General features: G+C 35.5%; 1 protein-coding gene across 1 annotated transcript in view; it reads right to left on the bottom strand.

Moving 5' to 3' along the window:
- Positions 1-22,196, bottom strand: part of enpp1 (ectonucleotide pyrophosphatase/phosphodiesterase 1) — a 51,851-nt gene extending 29,655 nt beyond the window's left edge. Inside the window, exons 1-8 of the mRNA XM_058755829.1 lie at positions 21,896-22,196; positions 18,539-18,611; positions 18,185-18,313; positions 13,849-13,974; positions 5,487-5,547; positions 3,799-3,896; positions 1,339-1,418; positions 857-976 (exon numbers count right to left, since the gene is read on the bottom strand). Of these exons, the coding sequence (XP_058611812.1) occupies positions 857-976; positions 1,339-1,418; positions 3,799-3,896; positions 5,487-5,547; positions 13,849-13,974; positions 18,185-18,313; positions 18,539-18,611; positions 21,896-22,024 (816 nt within the window). The 5' untranslated portion in view covers positions 22,025-22,196. The remainder of the gene's footprint in view (positions 1-856; positions 977-1,338; positions 1,419-3,798; positions 3,897-5,486; positions 5,548-13,848; positions 13,975-18,184; positions 18,314-18,538; positions 18,612-21,895) is intronic.

Here is a 22,196-nt window from a genome sequence, read left to right as displayed (position 1 = left end):
TTTTTTTACTGTAATGTTCACACCAGGGTTCTGGGTAACTAGTTCATTTTTATCCAAGTCTGCTCTTAATTTGGCTGCACTATTTGCTCTTAAGAAAAAAAAAAAAACATGAGAAAGCAAAACAAACCAAAAGGACAGGACAGAATAGGACATGACCGCAAACACTGTGCCAGAAGAATCTGGTGGAAACAACCAGAAAACAGTGCTCACCTACAGATCCCATCCAAAACCAACAAGCACAGTACAGAGTACACATAGGAAATAAAATGGGAAGAAAATCACATCTGACAAGTGAGGCAAATGAACTAGTAACAGCAAATGAGAGAGCGGGGTGAGAGGAGCACATGGTGAACAGACACAAACTGAGGCCAAGTGGGTTTTGTTTCTGGAGTGTACAGTAGGTGCCAGGATCCCACACCAGGATTATAAACAGAAATTACACGCTCCTGACATTATACTCCAGAAATATAACCCACAAGAACCAAAAACAGGAAGAGTTACACTGGATCCCAACACTAACAGTAGAATAAAAAGAGTGTCGGGATCCTGTTTTTATCTTGTTGTGTCTTATTTTAATGTCATGTACAGTAGCTGTTAATGGTAATGACTACATTTCCATTAGAGTATGATAATTAAGCATAGTTAATTGTCTTAACATTTACCCTCTAAATACAGTTATCAGTTAAATTACTTATCCAGACCTTTCAAAATAAATAAATAAATACAAATTGAGGGGATGTAAATTGAGAAAATTCTCTAATCTTTATTGAACAGATCATCACAAATCTATATTATTGCAAATGAGTTAAATCTGTGCATATTGATTTTTAAGTTTCATGTGAGGGCTTATACTCACTGGTTCACCCTGGTACCATGCAGGGTTGAATTTCTCATCAACTTTCAAACTGAAAGAGGCATTGCGAGTGACATCATACATCTTATTGTCCACAATTCCATGTGATTCTGGATACAGACCCTGCAAACGAAAAACATTTTACAAAAGAATTATTTCACTCATTAGAAAACAGGAGCAAAGCAAACTAACTTGAATGGTCTGTAAAGCAATCATTGGATCTAACAGTAATTGATAATTTTTAATAGGAATTGTAAAAAAAGGGGTGGCAAGACTAACAACTACTGAGGTTCAAATAATAAACTGGAAGGTTAGTCCAAAATGAACACTTATCAAAACTGATGTAAACAGTAAGTGATTCAAATCAAGCACATAAAACTGTCAACTAAAGAAAGCAAAAATGATAACTGCCATTACATTTTGACATGTATACTGTATGTAGTTCTTCAAGAGCAATTGTGGCTTAATTTCTACCTGTCACTTACTGTCACTATGGTGTAATGATTTGGGAAGGTCTTGGTGGGATAAGCAGGTCGCATATATGGTGTGGAGGTCCCACATTTCCCTGAAGAAACAATGTTTTTTTTGTTTTTTTTTATAAGACAAAACAACCAAAAAACACAGTCTTGGAAAATCTGGATATATTAAGTAGCCTAATTATAAAAACATGACCTCTAGACCTGGAAAAAGTCATGCAAGTTTAAAAGTCATGCAAACCTTAAAATGCAGCAGATGTACCAGAAGAAAGCAATTAGTCTACATGGGGGGGGGGGATATTGGAATATGGTTGTGGACAATGGGGGGCCTTGAAATGAAAAAGAGTTGAGAGCCACTGGTTTAGACAAACTACAGTACAGAGCAGTGTTGGGTGTAATGCGTTAAGTAACGCGTTACTGTAATTAAATTACTTATCCACTGAAAAAGTAAAGTAAGGGATCACTGTTCATTTTTAGGTAATTTAATTACAGTTACTTATAAAGTACTTGCGTTACATACACTAAATAATTTCAACAGTTCTAAAATCAATATTGAATTTGAAATCTAAATTTACCATCTAAAGATAAAATTTAATGCAGCGGCATTAACCCTCCGCGCGCCGGTTCGTTCACTTTCAGATTTCCCTGATTCACAGAGAAACCTTAAATATTCAGATACATATAAGTAGGGTTGCCAACCGTCCCGTATTAGCCGAGACCGTGCTGCCGCGACTGAGAGCGGCTCGACGGTGCTTAGTGTCCCGCAGCAGCAGCGAGAGCAAGTGACTTCAGCGCAGCTGAAGAGTTCTGAGTTCAAATGCACGCAATGGGCTGAAGCTTGCCGCAAAGCCCCAGAAAACATGACCATGAATGTGTCCGCGGGAAATAGTAAGGACATATTTGAATGATTTAATAAACTATGTTTTCTGAGTCCGTGTCGCAAGGATGAAGTTGCTGATCCTGACTCATTAGACGCGCCTTTAGAGAGAAATGTATCTTTATTGATTATGATTAAGATTATAATAAAACTTTTTTTCGTTACGTGATAATTTAAAGCTTTCTATAGATATATTTATCATGTCTGTGAGGCATGTATTCGCTCAGCTTCGGTTCGTTTTTGTGAAGCGCTCCTGTTCAAGACGAGACGGCAGAAAGCGCATCATGTTTGTTTTCTTTGTTTAATAAAAGCACAACCTTTTGTTGATATTTTGAGTACACACAAATAAAAGTAGACCCTTTTATTTGTGATTTACAGTTCCGAATGATGTATTGCTCTTACCTTTATCAGAAAAAAAAAAAAAAAAAAGACGGCGTAGGCTATTTTAAGTTGTTTCCACTGAAAAAATGCAAGTGATTTCCCTGGTGCCTCCATGTCCTGCAGAGCGCGCTTTAGCTTCCACTCTCCGCACAAACTTGGATATAGGCTAGCACACATTTTTATTATAGTGCAGGTTTAACGTTTAAACGTTATTATATGCTTGAACTGTTTTGGTATATCTATAGATTTTATTTTTGGCAAGTCGAGATGATTTGAGAAGGCTAAATTGATCAAACATAGGCTATGATCAGCTCACTGTATGCTGCTGGCCGCTTGGTCGTTATACATTATATAAAACTTATATTTAACGAACAAAAATACTCCAAACGTTTTTCTAAATTAACTTAATGAAAAAAAAAAGAATATAATTTCTGTAATTTATTCTTACCTACATTAGTTAACGTGTTATTTTTACATAAACCTGTATGGATTTTACTAGTTGGGCTTTTCATGAACATCTTACCAAACTGAAATGTATTGTTTAACTTTTAAGCTTTTTTGTTATTCAGATATTTTGCAGAGTATTTATATTTGTTAACCAAAGAAGGTTAACATTTTTTATAAAAATGTTTAAGTATTAAAGTTCTGTTAAATCTAAAAGGCTAAACTATTCTATGTTTGACTCAAATTGAAAGAATAAACAGTTTAATTTCTATTAAGGTTTATAGGGATTTTAAGATGTAGCCTAATTAGCGATTTGAATAATTAAGTTACTTATTGAGTAACTAAGTAATCAGAGTAATCAGTAAAGTAATTTAAATACAATATTGATGATGTAATTAGTAACTGTAATTAATTACTTTTTGAAAGTAACTTACACAACACTGGTAAAGAGAGTATTATACTTCATCCCACTTCACTTTATGAAGAGATTCCAGTTGGTTTTAATTAGGGGTGTCAACGTTAACGCGTTAACGCATGCGATTAATCAAAAAAATGTAACGCGTTAATATTTTTTTAACGCAGATTAATCGTTTGATAAGGTTTGACCCCAACTTCCTCCCGTCATTTGACTCATTAATTTATCAGACTGACAAATGTTAAGACATTTTAAATAAAAGTCTATTAAAAAATGTTCATTAGATGCCCCTAACAGATATGACAGACATTATTCTACAGCCAGGGTCAGACTCTGAGTGAATGTGACATACTGAGTTTGTTGATGACAGGAAGCAGGCTGCTGTAGGCCTCCATGTATCCTGCCCTGAATCCATCCAGAGACACCAGAAGCAGCGGCGGTTTAGAGAATCTACAGAAAAAGACGACGTTTTTAGAAATGCTTGTCATGCCATGGAATAAAGTAGCTTCCTTTTTCAGTTGAAGTACCCATGGGTAAAAATAGCAATAGGAAACTAGAGCAGGGTTTCACCCAGAGAACAGCAGATGTTGATGTATGTCTACAGGCAAAGCCCAAAACAACCTGTCACACCCAAAACGCCAAATTCAACAACCAGAATAATAGGGAAGAACATGCTTTATTTCAGAGACTTGAATAACTGCAAAAACTTTTGATGTTCTAAAATATATTTGTATTTTGCATTTTGATCATATAGGTTTTAACTGGTTAGCAGACTTTAAGTGCCAAAATATTACAAAAGGTGCAATATCCCTAATATAATTTGTCTTAATGAAGATATCTGACTCTATAATGACAACACTGTGAAGTTATATTAGCATCTTCTAAAAGACCCACCAAACATCCTTAACCACTTCCTTCAAAACTGTCAGATATAGATATAAGAGTCATTATTAGGACATTACCTCACTGTAAGACAATTCAATTTCAAACTATAATAAAAAAAAGTTATAAAATAAAAATGTGTGTTGAATGTACAATTTTCCTGAATATTACTTTTATATTTTCCAAATTATTTTCAGTATAGGTGAATGGCTCCCCATAATGTTTTAGTTTTCTTTTCTTTTTTCTGATGAGATGCAATGGCAGCAAAAATGCTTTTAAAGTTAAAGCACATGGCCCATTAAGTTGTCTATTTGTGTTTACGTCAGTGACTACCATTATGGCCAAAGCTGAATGTACTTCAGAGTACGTTTATTATAGCTAATGGAAAAACAACACTGACCACAGTCCATTTACCCAGAGTCAGACATAAACACACACACGCCTAAACATCTCTCTGTGCATCTAAATAGATTCATTTTTATACAGTGACATTTAAAAGTCTAAGTCCACATGTGATTTCAAAGCTCTTTTAAACCCTGAAAGACACAGAACGTTTTAGGATGCTGACAATTTACAACAAAGAAATGTTATGATATGATATGAACACTATTTCTAGGCCACTATTAGTAAATTGGTAATACTGACCAGGGGTGTTGTGTTGTTTCCCACAAACAACTATGGTCGCAAGTTCCGTCGTTACCAATAGAGCTTTGGGAAACTCACGCCAGGTGAACTCCTTTGTGCAAAGAGTCTTTGTCAGAGCTCCTTCCAATGAACAACAAGATCCTCTTTGGATCATTCTCATATCATGCTGGATAACATGACCATTAGGTTTATGAATTTATTCAAGAGCATTAGACATAACAGAAGTCTGTCTGAAACCAGTTTCCCTCATACAAAATCACTGTGAAGTCTATGGCTAACTTTTGCACTATGGGACTTCGGGACGCAAACATTGGGATCGTTTTCAAAGGAAACAAATATAGTTTTATCCCAAAAGTTGGTAATATACTGTCAACACACACACACACACAATGTGCCTATAAAGCCTCATTAACTATAGATGGAGATGCTAATTTCTAAGCTTTGAGTTAATGATATTAACCTGATTGAGATCTTGATACAGAGCCATCTCATTTATAAACATAAGTCTGTTACCCAGCAGGACACTGAGGAGTCCTGATGTCCTCACAGTCCTCTTCCAGCCAAGGTTTTTCACCTGTGACGAAAAGACGGAAGAGAAAGTAAATATTAGTAGTAACCTGAAACTCTGGCCAGGTGTATTTGTTCTTTCAGTGTTCAGTTTTCTAAAGTTTCCATTGATTTCGCAGTGAGAAAGAGAAATGAAATGGTGATGAGGAACAGTTCAGTTTTCGAATGCAGGGGAGGGTGAAAATCTTAGCCTTGATAAGAAACCACACTTTCATTCAAACATAATCAATCTGGAATAAAGGCCAAGTACTGGAAAAATAAATAAAAATACTGGAACTACATCACAGTCTTCTAATGATACAAACAACTGACATAGTCCAGGCTGCTTTTTTTCAAGTGATAATAATTAGCTGTCAGCGGCTAATGCAACAGCAGGAACAAACATGGCTGTGATTGTGTACATAAGAGTTACTGAAGAGGAATTATGAGTTAACACAGCCAACATGTGGAATCTTAAATCCCTGTTGTGTTTAACTCACATCATATGTGAACAATTTGTGTTTTGCAGATGCAGTGCTTTCAACTACAGCCAAATTGTTTTTCTTTCTTTTTTTTTTCTTTTACTCTCACACAAATATCGTGCTTAGGAAAATGTGGAAATCAGAGCTAGTTGTCACACATAAAGCTGTCACAAGAACTGTATTTCATTAACCGAAGGTTTTAAGTCAAGAGTCAAATTTTACAAATGCTTATTTTCTATAGTAGCATTTTTAAGTTGGTTTATGTAATGTAATGTTATATAATTGGTTTAAGTACAACACTTAAATGCAAATTAAATGCAATTAATAGTGTTTGTTGTTATTTTTGACCCACTTGAATATGACTTAAAGGCATAGTTCACCCAAAAATGAAAATTCAGTCATCATTTACTCATCCTCAAGTTGTTCCAAACCTGTGTGATTTTTTTATTACTCTGATGAACACAAAAGAAGATGTTTTGAAGAATGCTGGTAACCAAACAGCTTTTGGTAGCCATTGACTTCTATAGATGACAGAATTTTCATTTTTGGGTGAACTATCCCTTTAAAGGGGTCATATGATGCGATTTCTTGTTTTCCTTTTCTTTAGTGTATTATGTAGCTGTTTGTGCATGTATAAGATCTGCAGAGTTACAAAGCTCAAAGACTCCCACAAAAGGATTTATTCTATCTAATCACAATGCACTGGGTCAGTTGGCCAATCAGAGCAGACTGTGCTTGTCAGAAGGAGGGGCTTTGTAAAAAATTACGCGTTTGAGAGAGGCGGGGCATAGAGGAACTACAATAATGTACAGTATTTGAAAAATAATGTGTTTTTTGAACATTAAAGTATGTCAACATATTCTGTTACACCAAATACACAAAATAATGATCTTTAAAATAGCATCATATGACCCCTTTAAGTACATCTTTATATGTAATTTCATAATGACTTTTATAGTATTTGAAATATGGTTATTTAATGGCAGGTTCCCAATTTGACAACTTACTATATATATTGTATATTGTGACAATATAAATGCATTACATAAACTGTATCTTTTTTACAGCACAATAAAACTGAAAATCGCAATGCTTATAGTGCAAGACTTTAAAATCCAATACAGAAACATATTTATTGGAATAAACATGTGATGACTAGTATAACACAATAGTGATACTATACTATTTGGACTAGGGGTGTGCAGCGGAGCCATTATTGTATCTGTATCTGTATCTGTGACCATCTCAAAATGATTTGTATCTATATCTGTATTCGGATAGATCCGGAAATGGGCATGGCTTAAACCGGAAGTTCGCCAAATTACATGAAAATACCATTTTAAATGCAAATTTGTTCGATTCGCAGTTTTCATTTAACAAATATGCCTTGTATAACTAAAGAATGTATTCTTTTTTATTAAAATTATAACTTTGTAAATATCTTCTATTTAAAACTTTATCAAAAAAGTAAAATAACTTTATTCTTATTATTTTCCAGTGAAACTTTGTGTACAAATTTGACAAGAGACAAGCATCCACAATCTTAAATAAGAGCACTAGTAGAAAAAAAGAAGCTGAAAAAAATAGAAATGGAAAGAAAGTGTTCAGTAGCTTTCTCATAGCAGAATGACAATAAAGCTCGATTGAACTTTAAGTAACTTAGATCATGTGTTGCGGGAGTCTGTGATCCTTTACCAGTTTTTTATTTTAAGAGCGCAACAAATCATTTGGATCCTCCAAAAGCCTTGATCAAACATGCTTTTCTTCGTCTTGTATAATTAAATGTAATGCCATTCTCGAAAAGTGCTAATGTAATGCATTTTTTACAGTTGGATTTCGAAAAGGTTTGAAGTTAGGACCGTTTTTAGGATATTTTTGTCGAGTTAGTTGACATAACTCCAGACAAAGCTCTGCTTTCTGAAAGACGCGCATAGACCCTATTGATTTGCGCTCATTTCATTCATATAGGCTAGTTTACACTCATTCACTTTACACATCCAGGCCCATAGCAGCTATGAGGTCCAGACCTCCGTAAATGTTTCATGTTCAAAAATAAAATTTGAAAACATATGAAAAATTATTTCAAATCATGTCGCTGAATAAATTCATGTGGCACTTGCAGCAGCTGCGAAACACAGGAGTGAAGTGGCTTGGCGCAAGTGCAGCCTCCACTCCGCTCCGCCATGTTGCCAGATCTAGTTAGCGTTGCTGGACTTGTTTTAATACTTAAGTAATGGCTTCTTCTCCTGCTATTGTTGTTTGCACTGTTTGCCACATGTATAGTTTATCTGTCTCTGTCAGCAGCAAGGGATTCACATGTGATAAATGCAGGGAAATAGTTAGGCTGACAGAGAAGGTTTTGGAACTAGAGACACGCATCCAAACTTTAGTTGAGGATAGTAAGAATGTGAGGGCTGTAGATACTGCTTTGGATGCGACTAGCTCAGGGAGTCCTGTACATTGTTCGGTTTTGGTTGAGCCCCTGCAGCAGGGCAACTGGGTGACAGTGAGGCGGCCTAGTCGCGGATCAAAACACCACTCTTCCGTTCCGATCAAAACATCAAACAGGTTCTCCCCACTCAGTGACGCATCCACTGAGAAACCTGATGAAAGTTCTCTAGTTATTGGCGATTCTATTGTACAGAACGTGAAAATAGAGACACCAGCCACCATAGTCCATTGTTTACCAGGAGCCAGAACGCCTGACATCTTGGAAAATTTAAAAGTGCTGACTAAACATAAATTCAGTAAGATTGTTATCCACGTCGGCGCTAATGATGTTCGACTTCGCCAGTCAGAGATCACTAAAAATAATGTTAAAGAGGTGTGTGAACTTGCAAGTACGATGTCAGACACTGTAATATGCTCTGGTCCGCTCCCTGCTTACCGTGGTGATGAGATTCATAGCAGACTGTCGTCACTTAGTGGCTGGATGTCTAAGTGGTGCCCGCAAAATAACATAGGCTTTATAGACAATTGGAAGAATTTTTGGGGCAGACCTGACCTGTTGAAAAGAGATGGTGTTCATCCCTCCTGGGGTGGTGCCGCTCTTCTCTCTAGAAATATGGCACATAGTTTTAGAGTTCGTACTTGACTAACTGGAGCCCAGGTCAGGAAGCAGACAGACTGGCTTAACCGACCGTCTGCTAGCCGCCTCACGTCACAGAAGTCAGTTAACTCTCAGCACATAGAAACCTTTTCACCTAGATATCACTCTATAGAGACTGTGTCTGTTCCCCGAACTAGAAAATACAGAAAACATCCAAACCAAAGTAATAGTAACAATTTAATTGATGTTCAACAAATAAAAAACCAATATAATACAGATAAACACATGATAAAGCTTGGCTTACTGAATATTAGATCCCTTTCTTCAAAAGCACTTTTTGTAAATGATATGTTCACTGACCATAAACTAGATGTGCTTTGTCTGACAGAAACCTGGCTAAAACCAGATGATTACATTACTTTAAACGAGTCTACACCCCAAGATTACTGTTACAAACATGAACCGTGTCCAAAAGGTAAAGGGGGAGGTGTTGCTACAATTTATAGCAATATTTTCAGTATCTCTCAGAGGTCGGGTTTCAAGTATAATTCGTTCGAAGTAATGGTTCTTCATATAACTTTATCCAAAGAAACAAGTGTTAATGATAAATCCCCTGTGATGTTTGTACTGGCTACTGTATACAGGCCACCAGGGCACCATACAGACTTTATTAAAGAATTTTCTGATCTTCTATTGGAGTTAGTGCTGACTGCAGATAAAGTCCTAATCGTTGGTGATTTTAATATCCATGCTGATAATGAAAGAGATTCGTTGGGATCAGCATTTATAGACATTCTAAACTCTATTGGTGTTAAACAACACGTGTCAGGACCTACTCATTGTCGAAATCATATTCTAGATTTAATACTGTCACATGGAATTGATGTCAGTGGCATTGAAATTTGGCAGCAGAGTGATATCATCTCAGATCATTATCTAGTCTCCTGTATATTCCATATAGCTAAAGCTGTAAAGCCAACTCCTTGTTACAAATATGGTAGAACCATTACCTCTACCACAAAAGACTGCTTTATAAATAATCTTCCTGACTTATCTCAGTTCCTCAGCATATCCAATAGCTCAGAACAACTTGATGATGTAACTGAAACTATGGACTCTCTCTTTTCTAGCACTTTAGATGCGGTTGCTCCTTTACGCTTAAGGAAGATTAAGGATAAGAGTCCAACACAGTGGTATAATGAGCACACTCGCGGAAAATGCCCGGAAAATGGAGCGCAGCTGGAGGAAAACTAAACTAGAGGTATTTCGTATAGCTTGGCGGGAAAGTACCCTATCCTACAGAAAAGCATTAAAAACTGCTAGATCTGATTACTTTTCATCTCTTCTAGAAGAAAACAAACATAACCCTCGGTATTTATTCAATACAGTAACTAAATTAACGAAAAATCAAGCATCAACAGGTGTTGGCATTTCCCAAGAGCATAGCAGTAATGACTTTATGAACTACTTCACTTCCAAGATCGATACTATCAGAGATAAAATTGTATCCTTGCAGCCGTCAGCTACAGTATCGCATCAGATAGCACACTATAGATCCCCTGAGGAACAATTCCATTCATTCTCTACTGTGGGAGAGGAAGAATTGTATAAACTTGTTAAATCATCTAAACCAACAACATGTATGTTAGACCCGATTCCATCTAAACTACTAAAAGAGCTGCTTCCAAAAGTCATAGATCCTCTTTTGGCTATTATTAATTAATCATTGTCATTAGGATATGTACCCAAAACCTTCAAATTGGCTGTTATTAAGCCTCTCATTAAAAAAACACAACTTGACCCCAAAGATCTAGTTAATTACAGACCGATCTCAAATCTCCCTTTTCTGTATCCTCACAATTATATTCCTTCCTAGAGAAAAATGATATCTGTGAAAAATTCCAGTCAGGATTTAGATCGTATCATAGTACTGAGACTGCTCTCATTAGAGTTACAAATGACCTGCTTCTATCATCTGATCGTGGTTGTATCTCTTTATTAGTTCTACTGGATCTTAGCGCTGCGTTCGACACTATCGACCACAACATTCTTTTGAATAGACTAGAAAACTTTGTTGGCATTAGTGGAAGCGCCTTAGCATGGTTCAAATCGTACTTATCTGACCGCCATCAGTTCGTAGCAGTGAATGAAGAGGTATCATATCGATCACAAGTGCAGTATGGAGTACCTCAAGGCTCAGTACTAGGGCCGTTACTTTTCACGCTTTACATGTTACCCTTGGGAGATATTATCAGGCGACATGGTGTTAGCTTTCACTGTTATGCTGATGATACTCAGCTCTATATTTCTTCGCGGCCTGGAGAAACACACCAAATTGAGAAACTAACAGAACGCATAGTCGATATAAAAAACTGGATGGCGAGTAATTTTTTACTGCTAAATTCTGAAAAAATAGAGGTGTTAATTATCGGACCTAAAAACACCACATGTAATAACTTAGAACATTATCTAACACTTGACGGCTGCTCTGTCAATTCTTCTTCATCAGTCAGGAACCTAGGTGTGCTGTTTGATAGAAATCTTTCATTTGAAAGCCATGTTTCTAGCATCTGTAAAACTGATCATCATTTTCATATCAAAAGCATATCTAAATTGCGACCAATGCTCTCAACGTCAAATGCAGAAATGTTAATTCATGCGTTTATGACCTCAAGGTTAGACTATTGTAATGCTTTATTGGGTGGTTGTTCTGCACGCTTGATCAACAAACTACAGTTGGTCCAAAATGCAGCAGCTAGAGTCCTTACTAGAACCAGGAAATATGACCATATTAGCCCGGTTCTGTCAACACTGCACTGGCTCCCTATCAAACATCGGATAGATTTTAAAATCTTGTTAATTACTTATAAAGCCCTGAATGGTTTAGCTCCTCAGTACTTGAGCGAGCTCTTATCACATTATAGTCCTCCACGTCCAATGCATTCTCAAAACTCTGGCCGTTTGATAATACCTAGAATATCAAAATCGACTGCGGGCGGCAGATCCTATTCCTATTTAGCACCTAAACTCTGGAACAATCTACCTAACACTGTTCGGGAGGCAGACACACCCTGTCAGTTTAAATCTAGATTAAAGACCCATCTCTTTAGCCTGGCTTACACATAACACACTAATACGCTTCTATTATTCAAATCTGTTAAAGGATTGTTAGGCTGCATTAATTAGATCAACCGAACCGAACACTCCCCATAACACACGATGTACTCGTTACATCGTAAGTAGAATGGCATCTACGCTAATATTTGTCTGTTTCTTTCCTATTCTGTTTCTCAGTCTGTATCCGGTCAGATGGTGGATCAGCACCAAGAGATGATGTCTACAGCCCTGATCGTCAGCGGAGACCAGGACACCCAGATGACCCCCAGAGACATATCCCCAGTGAAAACCTCGATTGAATACAATAAAACTAAAAAAAATATAACAAAATAACTAAAATGTAATAAAATACCTGACTACATAATACTACTATTGTTAGAAATTGCAACAAAATTAAAAATGGAAATATAAATTTTGAACTGCGGGTTTCGTCTGGCCAGAGGAGAACTGGCCCCCCGACTGAGCCTGGTTTCTCCCAAGGTTTTTTTCTCCATTCTGTCACAGAGGGAGTTTTGGTTCCTTGCCGCTGTCGCCTCTGGCTTGCTCAGTTGGGGACACTTAATTTCCAGCGATTATCGCCGATTTGATTGCACAGATAATATTTAAACTAAACTGAGCTAGACAATGACATCTCTGAATTCAATAATGAAATGCCTTTAACTGAAAATTGAAAATTGAGTGTTTAATCTTATCATTATACATTACTGACACTCTATCCTCTAATTTGATACTGTTAAGTGCTTTGACACAATCTGTATTGTTAAAAGCGCTATATAAATAAAGGTGACTTGACTTGACAATGTAACAGCGTTAATAAAGTAATTAGGGCATTAATAAAGTGGGAAGATGAAGGTTTAAGTTAGAGATTCTGTATCCTATTTACAAAATACAAGATTTAAACTTATTTTGGTGTTTTCTTTTTGTGGCAATATCTGGCAACACTGCTTCGCCAGCACTGACAGGCAGCAATCAAAAAAGGAGCGCGTGGATAGTTTATTGCTGAGGAGACCACATTCATTAGACAAACGCTATGATCACCATGATATTATCTGTACGAAACTGTGTCAAGCGCTATCAAAGCAGTACTAGCCATTATTATTGCACAAATCTTATCAACCGCAGACCTCACTAATGCAGTGCTGTTCCAGCAAACATGTGATTGTGTGTGCCGAATATTTTTTCTGTTATTCGGATAAATCCGTTATTCGTTTTGAAGTCATTATCCGTGCCTTTCCGAATAAGGTATTCGGCTTCGGGCACATCCCTAATTTGGACATTATACTATCCAAACACACCCGAAAAGTGACCTAAAATAATCAGAAGAATATTTGTGAAAATAAAAAAAGGAAAACAACCAGCTATGAAAACACCATGTAGGGAAGCTTCACTGCTCTCTGTCCTGCTGAGGAGAGATGAAATCCAGGCCCAAATAACTTCAAAGACAAATCCTTCAGAACCATCACAACTTCACAGACGCTTAGGAGCCTTTCAGTGAAATAGATACACGTCTGTTCAAAGCTAAAACAAAAACCTAATCGGCTTGAGGATATTATACAACCCTAATGAGATGGTATCAACCCAAAATGTCTTTTGTATTTATATTTATACAACATAAATGACAACTAGCATGTTGTGTAGCTACTCGATGAGAATGGAATGCAGAGCAAAGCATGTCTTGTACCTTCACATATGCTCTTGTAGTTTGAGCAGCAGTCACCCACTTTCACACAGTCTTCAGAACAGGAGCAGAGGCTGTTCAGCAGACGCTCCTCTCTGCAGCGGAATTTAGAACACGTCCAGAACTGACCTGGAACACAGCGAGTGACGTGATAAACAGCAGGACAGAGATGATGAGGGAAAATTTGAGAGGATCGAGATTGTTGATATGAACCGCTGAAATTGTGTTATCATGAAAGCACTTCAGAGCTGTATAGAGGAGTGCTTACACATACAGTGTATTTTACATGCAGACCTTTGATTTAAAAGTACTTTTGTATTTACAACTGAAATTCAAATGAAAAAATAAAGTAAAATAATAAAATTACTTGAAGTCAATGCAAGGGAAAAACTGGTTTCTGATTCTAAAGGGACGGTTTATACCATTTACTCAGCCAGCGTTTTAATTCAACAAATCATTTTGGGCAGACACAGACAATTATTAATATTCAGGAGCTCGACAGATTGTCAGGCTTTAGTACCACCGATAAGCAGTGGACAGTATTAAATATAGTGGAAACAAAATGTGAGCAAACATTTAATTGTTGACTAGTTAAGGATGTTAAACCAATTGAAATATTTTACATTTTGGTAACATTTAGCAAGTGTTTTTTTTTTTTTTTTTTTTATCTCTCTTTATTGTCTTTTTCACAGAAACACTGAGTGACCTGTAATATCTCACACACAACCATTAAATTATATGATAATTCTTCAGTTTATTATGAAAATATTCATCCATTCATGGACCAGTGTCATTTTAGGATCATTGAGATACACTATTATAACTTTAAATTAGTTTTTATTTTGATATTTTCTTGATATTTTGATTTATTTTCTGTTTTAATTTCAGTTAAAGTTTTAGGAATTTTGTTGCTTTGTCATTTTTTATGTATCGTTTTTATTAATATTTATTTCAGTTTTAGTTTAGTTTAGAGCTTTGTTAATCCCCTTGGGGCAATTAATTCCGTATTGCTAATTTTCGTAGTGCTTCACATATACAACACTTAACACACAAATACACATACTCAAAATACACCGAGTACATAAAAACGGGGAAAGAAAGAAAAAAAACCTATTAAGTCAGAAATCAACTAAATTTATTACATAAACGTATTGCTTCAGGCGCAAATGTAAATTCGTACCGGTTTGTGGAACATCTAATTGATCTTAAACTTCTCCCAAGGGGCATCCACTTAAAATAATCATTCAAAGTGGATGCCCCTTGGGAGACATTTAAGGTCAATTAGATGTTCCACAAACCGATACAAACCGGTTTTAGTTATTTTAACAAAATAAGACTTGTTGTATTGGCCACAAGTTAAAATAAGTTTAAGTTTTATTTTTCTATTTTATTTTAGTTAAACTTTATTTTAAGTAACAGTTTTTAGTTTTTAGTTAACTATAATAACATTAGGGCTGCCACTAACGACTATTTTTATTTCAATTAATCTATCGACTAATTTATCGATTAATCGACTAATCTAAACGATTAATTTCCCACAAAAAATCTACAATTTTACTTAAGAATATTTCATTAAACCAAATTAAATCCAAATTTATAAATTTATAAAGTAAAGTGCAACAGAGTGCAAGAAGCAAGTGTCTATCTCAGTCCAAATCACTGAAATCAAAGTACAGTATTATAGTCTACTTATAATAAAATAAAAAAATAAAAAAAATAAAAAAACACCTTTTAAAGGAGTATTTACCAGAAATATTATTTACCAGAATTTATTTAGGTGAAACAAAGTAAATGTGCAGTATTTCTGAAAAATAAATAAATAAATAAATAATAATTGGACATGCTTTTGATTATTAAAAGAAAGAGTAGGCCTATAGAAAAATGAAAATGGAAAAAAAAAAAAACTTAATTTGGAAATAAAACGGATTTCATAGGGCCCTATAATTATATATATATATATATATATATATATATATATATATATATTATTATTATTATTATTATTTTGTGATAATAAAAATAGATTTAAGTGAACAATAACTTTTAAAATGACTTAAAATACATATATAATAGCAATGATGCAATAATAATTAGTTCTAATAAAGTATCAAAAGCAAGAAATCATATGGTTTTATTGAACAAAACTGTTAAAATACATAAAGTATTATAAACAATAGAGCTAATGTCCATTACGCATAACAACAAAGGCCTGCAGGGGGCGCCGACCGGCTGATGATTATTTTTACACATTATTGTGTTTAATATTGTTTAATATTGACCAAGAACCATGTAATTTAAATGTCCACTTAATCTTTAATATTTGGCCATTTCTTTAGGACAGAAATACAATAGCCACTGTAATTAAATGAATATGTGGACATCAAAGCCTGTAAACTCAGAGTGAGGGTTTGAGCTTTTATTTTGAAACCGCGATGTATTCTCCTGTGTTTGTGTGGATTTATAAATGATTTACCTTATAAATCTGATGAAATGGCATTCCCAGATGAACGTTATAATAAACCCAAACTCACAACAACATGCAGAGATGGAGTTTAAGACGCTACACACATGTAAATGATAACAGTTTCCGTGAAATGCGCCACTTCCGATATTTTGCAGTTTAGTCGATGCGAGCAAAATTAAGTCGATGATTTTTAAAAATCGACTAGTCGACTAAAATAGACAGCCCTAAATAACATTGATATAGATTATGCATTTTAGTTGTAATATTTTATATTACATTATAGTCAGTAGAAGGGCTCATCTTGACACATATCAACATTCTAGGACAAAAATGTTAGATAAAGCAACAAAACACATTCTGAATAGGTCTGTGGGTTTTGTGTGTATGATACAAACAGCTACAGCTGGTTTACCGGCAGTTAAGTTCTAAAGTATTATACATGTGAAAAAACGAGACAGGTGGAGAGGGTGAGACAGGAAAAGAGTCTGTCTCAGCAGACCCAAAGTCACTGATCCTTTACATGCAATTCACCAAAGCAATAACCACCCATCCCACACATGCAGCGCACAGGGCAGGCGCCACAGAGAGAAACATTCGGCTACTGTGTTGGAAAATGGAGCTGATTCAAAACATCAGGGAAAAAAACTACAGGGAGGGACTTTAAACCCAAACTCGGAGAAACCCACAGAGCTCTAACACTTCACTGAGGGGATTTCAACAGGTGGGTGTTGATGGTTTAAACAGACATTCCTGTTTCCAGTGTTTGCAGGCCTTTTTTGGACTGTTACACCCCTGAATAAATGGTCAGTGTCTGTTCACATACTATGAATATAACTTCATTTTCCTTTTCTGTTTCTATCTCAGACACATTCACAAACACAGCTGGTTTGCCAGGCTACCAAAACACAAAACAGCGTGACATTACCATGACCCAAAGGAGACTTCACACCTAGTATTAAAGGGATAGTTCACCCAAACATCAAAATTCTGTTATTAATTACCCTTGTGTCGTTACAAACCTGTAAAACCTTTGTTCATCTTTGGGGGAAAAAAAATTAAGTGATTTTTGATGATCTGAGAGCTTTCTGACCCTGCATGGACAACAATGCAACTGACACGTTCAAGGCCTAGAAAGTTAGTAAGGACATTATTAAAATAGTACCACACACATGAACGTGCGGTGAAGGCTGACACAGAAGAGAAGAAACTGTTAAATAAAGTTGTTGTTTTTGTTTTTTTGCGCACAAAAATTATTATCGTAGCTTCATAAAATTATGGATAAACCACTGATGTCACATGGACTATTTTAATGATGTCCTTACTAACTTTCTGGGCCTTGAGCGTGTCAGTTGCGTTGCTGTCTATGCAGGGTCAGAAAGCTCTCATTCAGATTTCATCAGAAATATCGTAATTTGTGTTCCAAAGATGAATGAAGGTCTCACAGGTTTGGAAAGACATGAGTTGTGAGTTTCATTCTTTTGTGGAACATAAAAAGGGGAAGTTTAGATGTGGGTTGCCAAGCTCCAAAAATGACAAACAAATAAATAAATAAATCACAAAAGTTATCCTTGTCACTTATTGACTATATTTAAAGTCTTCTGAAGCCAAGTGATAGTTGTGTATGAGGAATAGACTACAATTTCACATGGTCACTATTCACTTTCATATTATTGAAGCATCCAAGGAAGACAGAAAATCATGAGGATTTTGAAAGACATGAGCGTGAATACATGACTTTTTTTTTTTTTCTGCTTTATCAGCATTCAGTAACACATTGACGTCAAAAGTGATGCACTGTATGCAGTTATGAAACTAGAGACTTCACATTTAATCTGAACAGATATGGTCACACAGGATGCATGAAATGTAACTTACTTGGTTCCACACACACTTCCTTATAGTCCAGACAGCAGGTGCCTTCATTCACACACGCAGCGTCACAGTGGCACGCCACGTTAGAGTCACGACTTTTGGACAAGCAGCGGTTTCTACAGCTATTAGTAACTAGAAAACACAAAATAAAGAGCATGTAAACAGAATGATATGTGGATATAATGACACAGGGCTTAATTCCCATGCAAGCTCATGACACCAAAAATCATTGCACAGTGGATTAAAGGGTGATAATAGATACTGTATATGTAATATGTGCACCGTTATATGAGAAAGATTATATAACGTGAGCTTTAAAAACATGACCAGAAAAAAAAGAGTAGAAAACTGAGATACCTTTATCACTGCAATGGAGTTTGAGTATAAATATGACTGTGAGAATTAAAGCCAGCAAGCCAAGTAGAAGGATCTATAGAGAGAGAACAAGATTCAGTAAAGAATATATCATTTGCATTAATATAATTTACTTGAACTTTAGGAAATACTGTAATATTACATTACATAATTAGTTGACATAAATGTTGCTATATACATCTTGCTTAGAAGAATTCTAAGCAGAAAGTAGCCTCGTAGGTCTATACTGGCATTTCACTATTAACAGCAAGATCAAAACATATACTGTACACAAAAGTTTGAAATCTCTTATGCTCACCAATACACCAAGTGTTTATTTGACCAAAAATACAGTTAAAATTGTGAATTATTATTGCAATTTAAAACAACCTTTTTTTATTTGAATATATTTTAAAATGTAATTTATTCCTGTGATGGAAAAGCTGAGTTTTCAACATCATTACTCCAGTCTTCAGTGTCACACGATCCTTCAGAAATCATAAGCTGATTTGCTGCTCAAGAAATATTTCTTATTATTAATGTTGCAAACAGTTGTGCTGCTTAATATTTTTGTTGGAAACCATGAAATTGCTTATTTTCTATAGTAGCATTTTTAAGTTGGTTTATGTAATGTAATGTTATATAATTGGTTTAAATAAAACACTTTAATGCAAATTAAATGCAATTAATAGTGTTTGTTGTTGTTATTTTTGACCCACTTGAATATGACTTAAAGGCATAGTTCATAGTTTTATTACTCTAATGAACACAAAAGAAGATGTTTTGAAGAATGCTGGTAACCAAACAGCTTTTGGTAGCCATTGACTTCTATAGATGACAGAATTTTCATTTTTGGGTGAACTATCCCTTTAAAGGGGTCATATGATGCGATTTCTTGTTTTCCTTTTCTTTAGTGTGGTATGTAGCTGTTTGTGCATGTATAAGATCTGCAGAGTTACAAAGCTCAAAGACTCCCACAAAAGGATTTATTCTATCTAAAAGAGAAGGCTAAAACGCCTCATTAAAACATGCCCCCACATGTCTACGTCACGATGTGGAAATATTTGCGTAATGCCGCCCAAATGTTCACGCAAAGAAAGGTGGTGTGGTTTCAGCAACCGCAGTAGTGCTGATGCAGCCATGTCGGGGAGACACTGTGTGTTTCTGTGCGAAAGCCAAACCACTTCCGAAAGTAGATGCAATTAGAAATCATTGATTAAGATTCGTTTACAACAGAACAGCACAACCCAAATGTTCGAATTTGTGCAATGCATTTTATGGACGACAGTTTTGTGAACCTAGGAGAGTACAAGGCTGGCTGTGCACGAATTTAAAAAAAAAAGGGTCATTTGATGAATAGAAACTTCATCAAAACAGCAGCATTTATTTGAAATTGAAATCTTCTGTAACATTTTAAGTCTTTACTGTCACTTTTGGTCGATTTAATATGTCCTGGCTGAATAAAGGTTTTATTATTTAAATAAATAAATAAATGAATAAACTTTTGATTGTTGGTTTATTTTTTAAAAACACTGACTATTGAACCAGCGGGAATGGTACACACACTTTTAATCCCCTCTAAGCTTTAAAGTGAATTGTTCAGTTTAAAGAAAGGGTTGCTGTAATATGAGATCAGACGCTAGGGAAGACATTAGACAATATGCAGCTTTGTTGAATTTAACGGTGTTTTCTTTTCAGCATTTTGAAAACAGTTTTCCTCCAAGAATATTCTTCTAAATAATGATTAATACAGAAATGCAATAAGCCATCGGCCTGCTGCTGACTGCAGCTATTTGCTTAAAGTGATAGTTCACCCAAAAATAAAAGGTCTGTCATCAATTACTCACCTGCTGAACTGCTGATCACAATTGTAGGCCTAAATATTTTGAAGAATGTGGGTAACCAAACAGTTTCTGTTCCCTATTGACTTTTTTGTGTTCAGCAGAAGAAAGAAACTCACACAGGTTCACAAGAAGTAAATGATGGCAGAATTGTCATCGTTGGATGAACTATTCCTTTAAATGGGTGGAGCACTAACATTGTTTAGAAAAAATAAATAACCTAAAGGTATCAAGATTAAATATTACACACGCTAGCCACAAATTTGCATTTGTTTATGAAATATCAAAACAATGGATTAGTGTTCTCCACTAGCTCAATTTCAAAGAGACACTGTAATGCTACATTACACAATGAAATACTGTATGCTGGCTTCTGGAAGTATTGACCAGCATTTCCTCTGAAGCTCCAGTGCAGCCAGTTGCTACTTGTTTTCACAGCTTTTCTTTCTGGCATTCTCAGGCTTTACAAACAGTGCAGTAGTGTTTTATTTAAAAACACGGTTCCAACATTGTTTGATAAATTAATTTCCACGACTTTTCCAATTGTTCATAAGTAGCCTACAATGGAAACTGCCATGACCTTTAAAGATTCATTTCCATGATTTTTCCTGGCCTGCATATCACATTTGTTTCCAGGTTTTCATTGGTCGTGGGAATCCTGATGATTAATGATGCAAGTAGCTAAATCTCAGCTAAAACAGCCTACTTCTAACAGCAGAAATGCTCAAATAGAACTTGCAAAAACAAAGAACAAAGAAACAGGGAAAAAACAGACATAAAACTTTACATAATATGTAAACCTGGAACACAAAACCAGTCTTAAGTATCACAGGTATATTTGTAGCAATAGTCAACAATACATATTATGGGTCAAAATTATCGATTTTTCTTTTCTGCCAAAAACCATTAGGATATTAATGTTCCATAATATATCAAGTAAATATATCAAAACTTAATTGATTATTAATATGCATTGCTAAGGACTTGAACAACTTTAAATGCGATTTTCTCAATATTTAGATTTTTTTTTTTTTTTGCACCCTCAGATCCCAGATTTTCAAATAGTTGTATCTCGGTCAAATATTGTCCGAACCTAACAAACCATACATCAATGGAAAGCGTATTCAGATGATGTATAAATCTTTTTTTTTTTTTTTAATGAACCTAATGACTGGTTTTGTTGTCCAGGGTCACATATATAATTCTCCTTAAAGTATACACATACATTTTAGAAAACATGTCTTTTTTTCTTGTTTTGATGAAGTGTCACTTAAGCCTCAATATCTAACTTAATTATCCATGTGTACAGTATATGCAGGCTATACACTATACTATGCTGTATTATACACATGGTCTATATGGAAATATACTGTATGTCAACTTACTTATCAATTATTTATCCTTACACAAACAATTAAGATTAAAGGTTAAAATGAGTAACACTCATGGGTTGCTTGTTAACCTAGTTTCAGAAACCTGCTGTTATTTCCCCTGTAGTGTCCCACGAGTCTTCGCTTACCGCACAGAGGATTTTCAAGTATCTTGACTTTGTTTTGGTGGCGCTTTGTGTCCGGTTGGACTGCTGTCCTGTCCCCAGTAGGTTGGCGGCGTGCTCGCTCATGTGTTCATCCCGCTTGGCTGAATCCATTATTGATCGCTCGCTCAGTGTGCGTTGCACAGGTTTGTTTTGCAGGGACTCATTTCAAACTTTGTTCTCTAGTGACTTTGTAGCTCGTGCAGTAAAGGACCGCCCAGCTGCACACTACTAGTCAAGCAAAGGTAACATGAGCGCCAGCACATGCCCTGCTTCTGTGTAATTA

The sequence above is a fragment of the Onychostoma macrolepis genome, chromosome 20 (genome assembly GCF_012432095.1).
Source record: "Onychostoma macrolepis isolate SWU-2019 chromosome 20, ASM1243209v1, whole genome shotgun sequence".
Classification (NCBI taxonomy): domain Eukaryota; kingdom Metazoa; phylum Chordata; class Actinopteri; order Cypriniformes; family Cyprinidae; genus Onychostoma; species Onychostoma macrolepis.
This window is presented reverse-complemented; position numbering and strand designations above follow the sequence as displayed.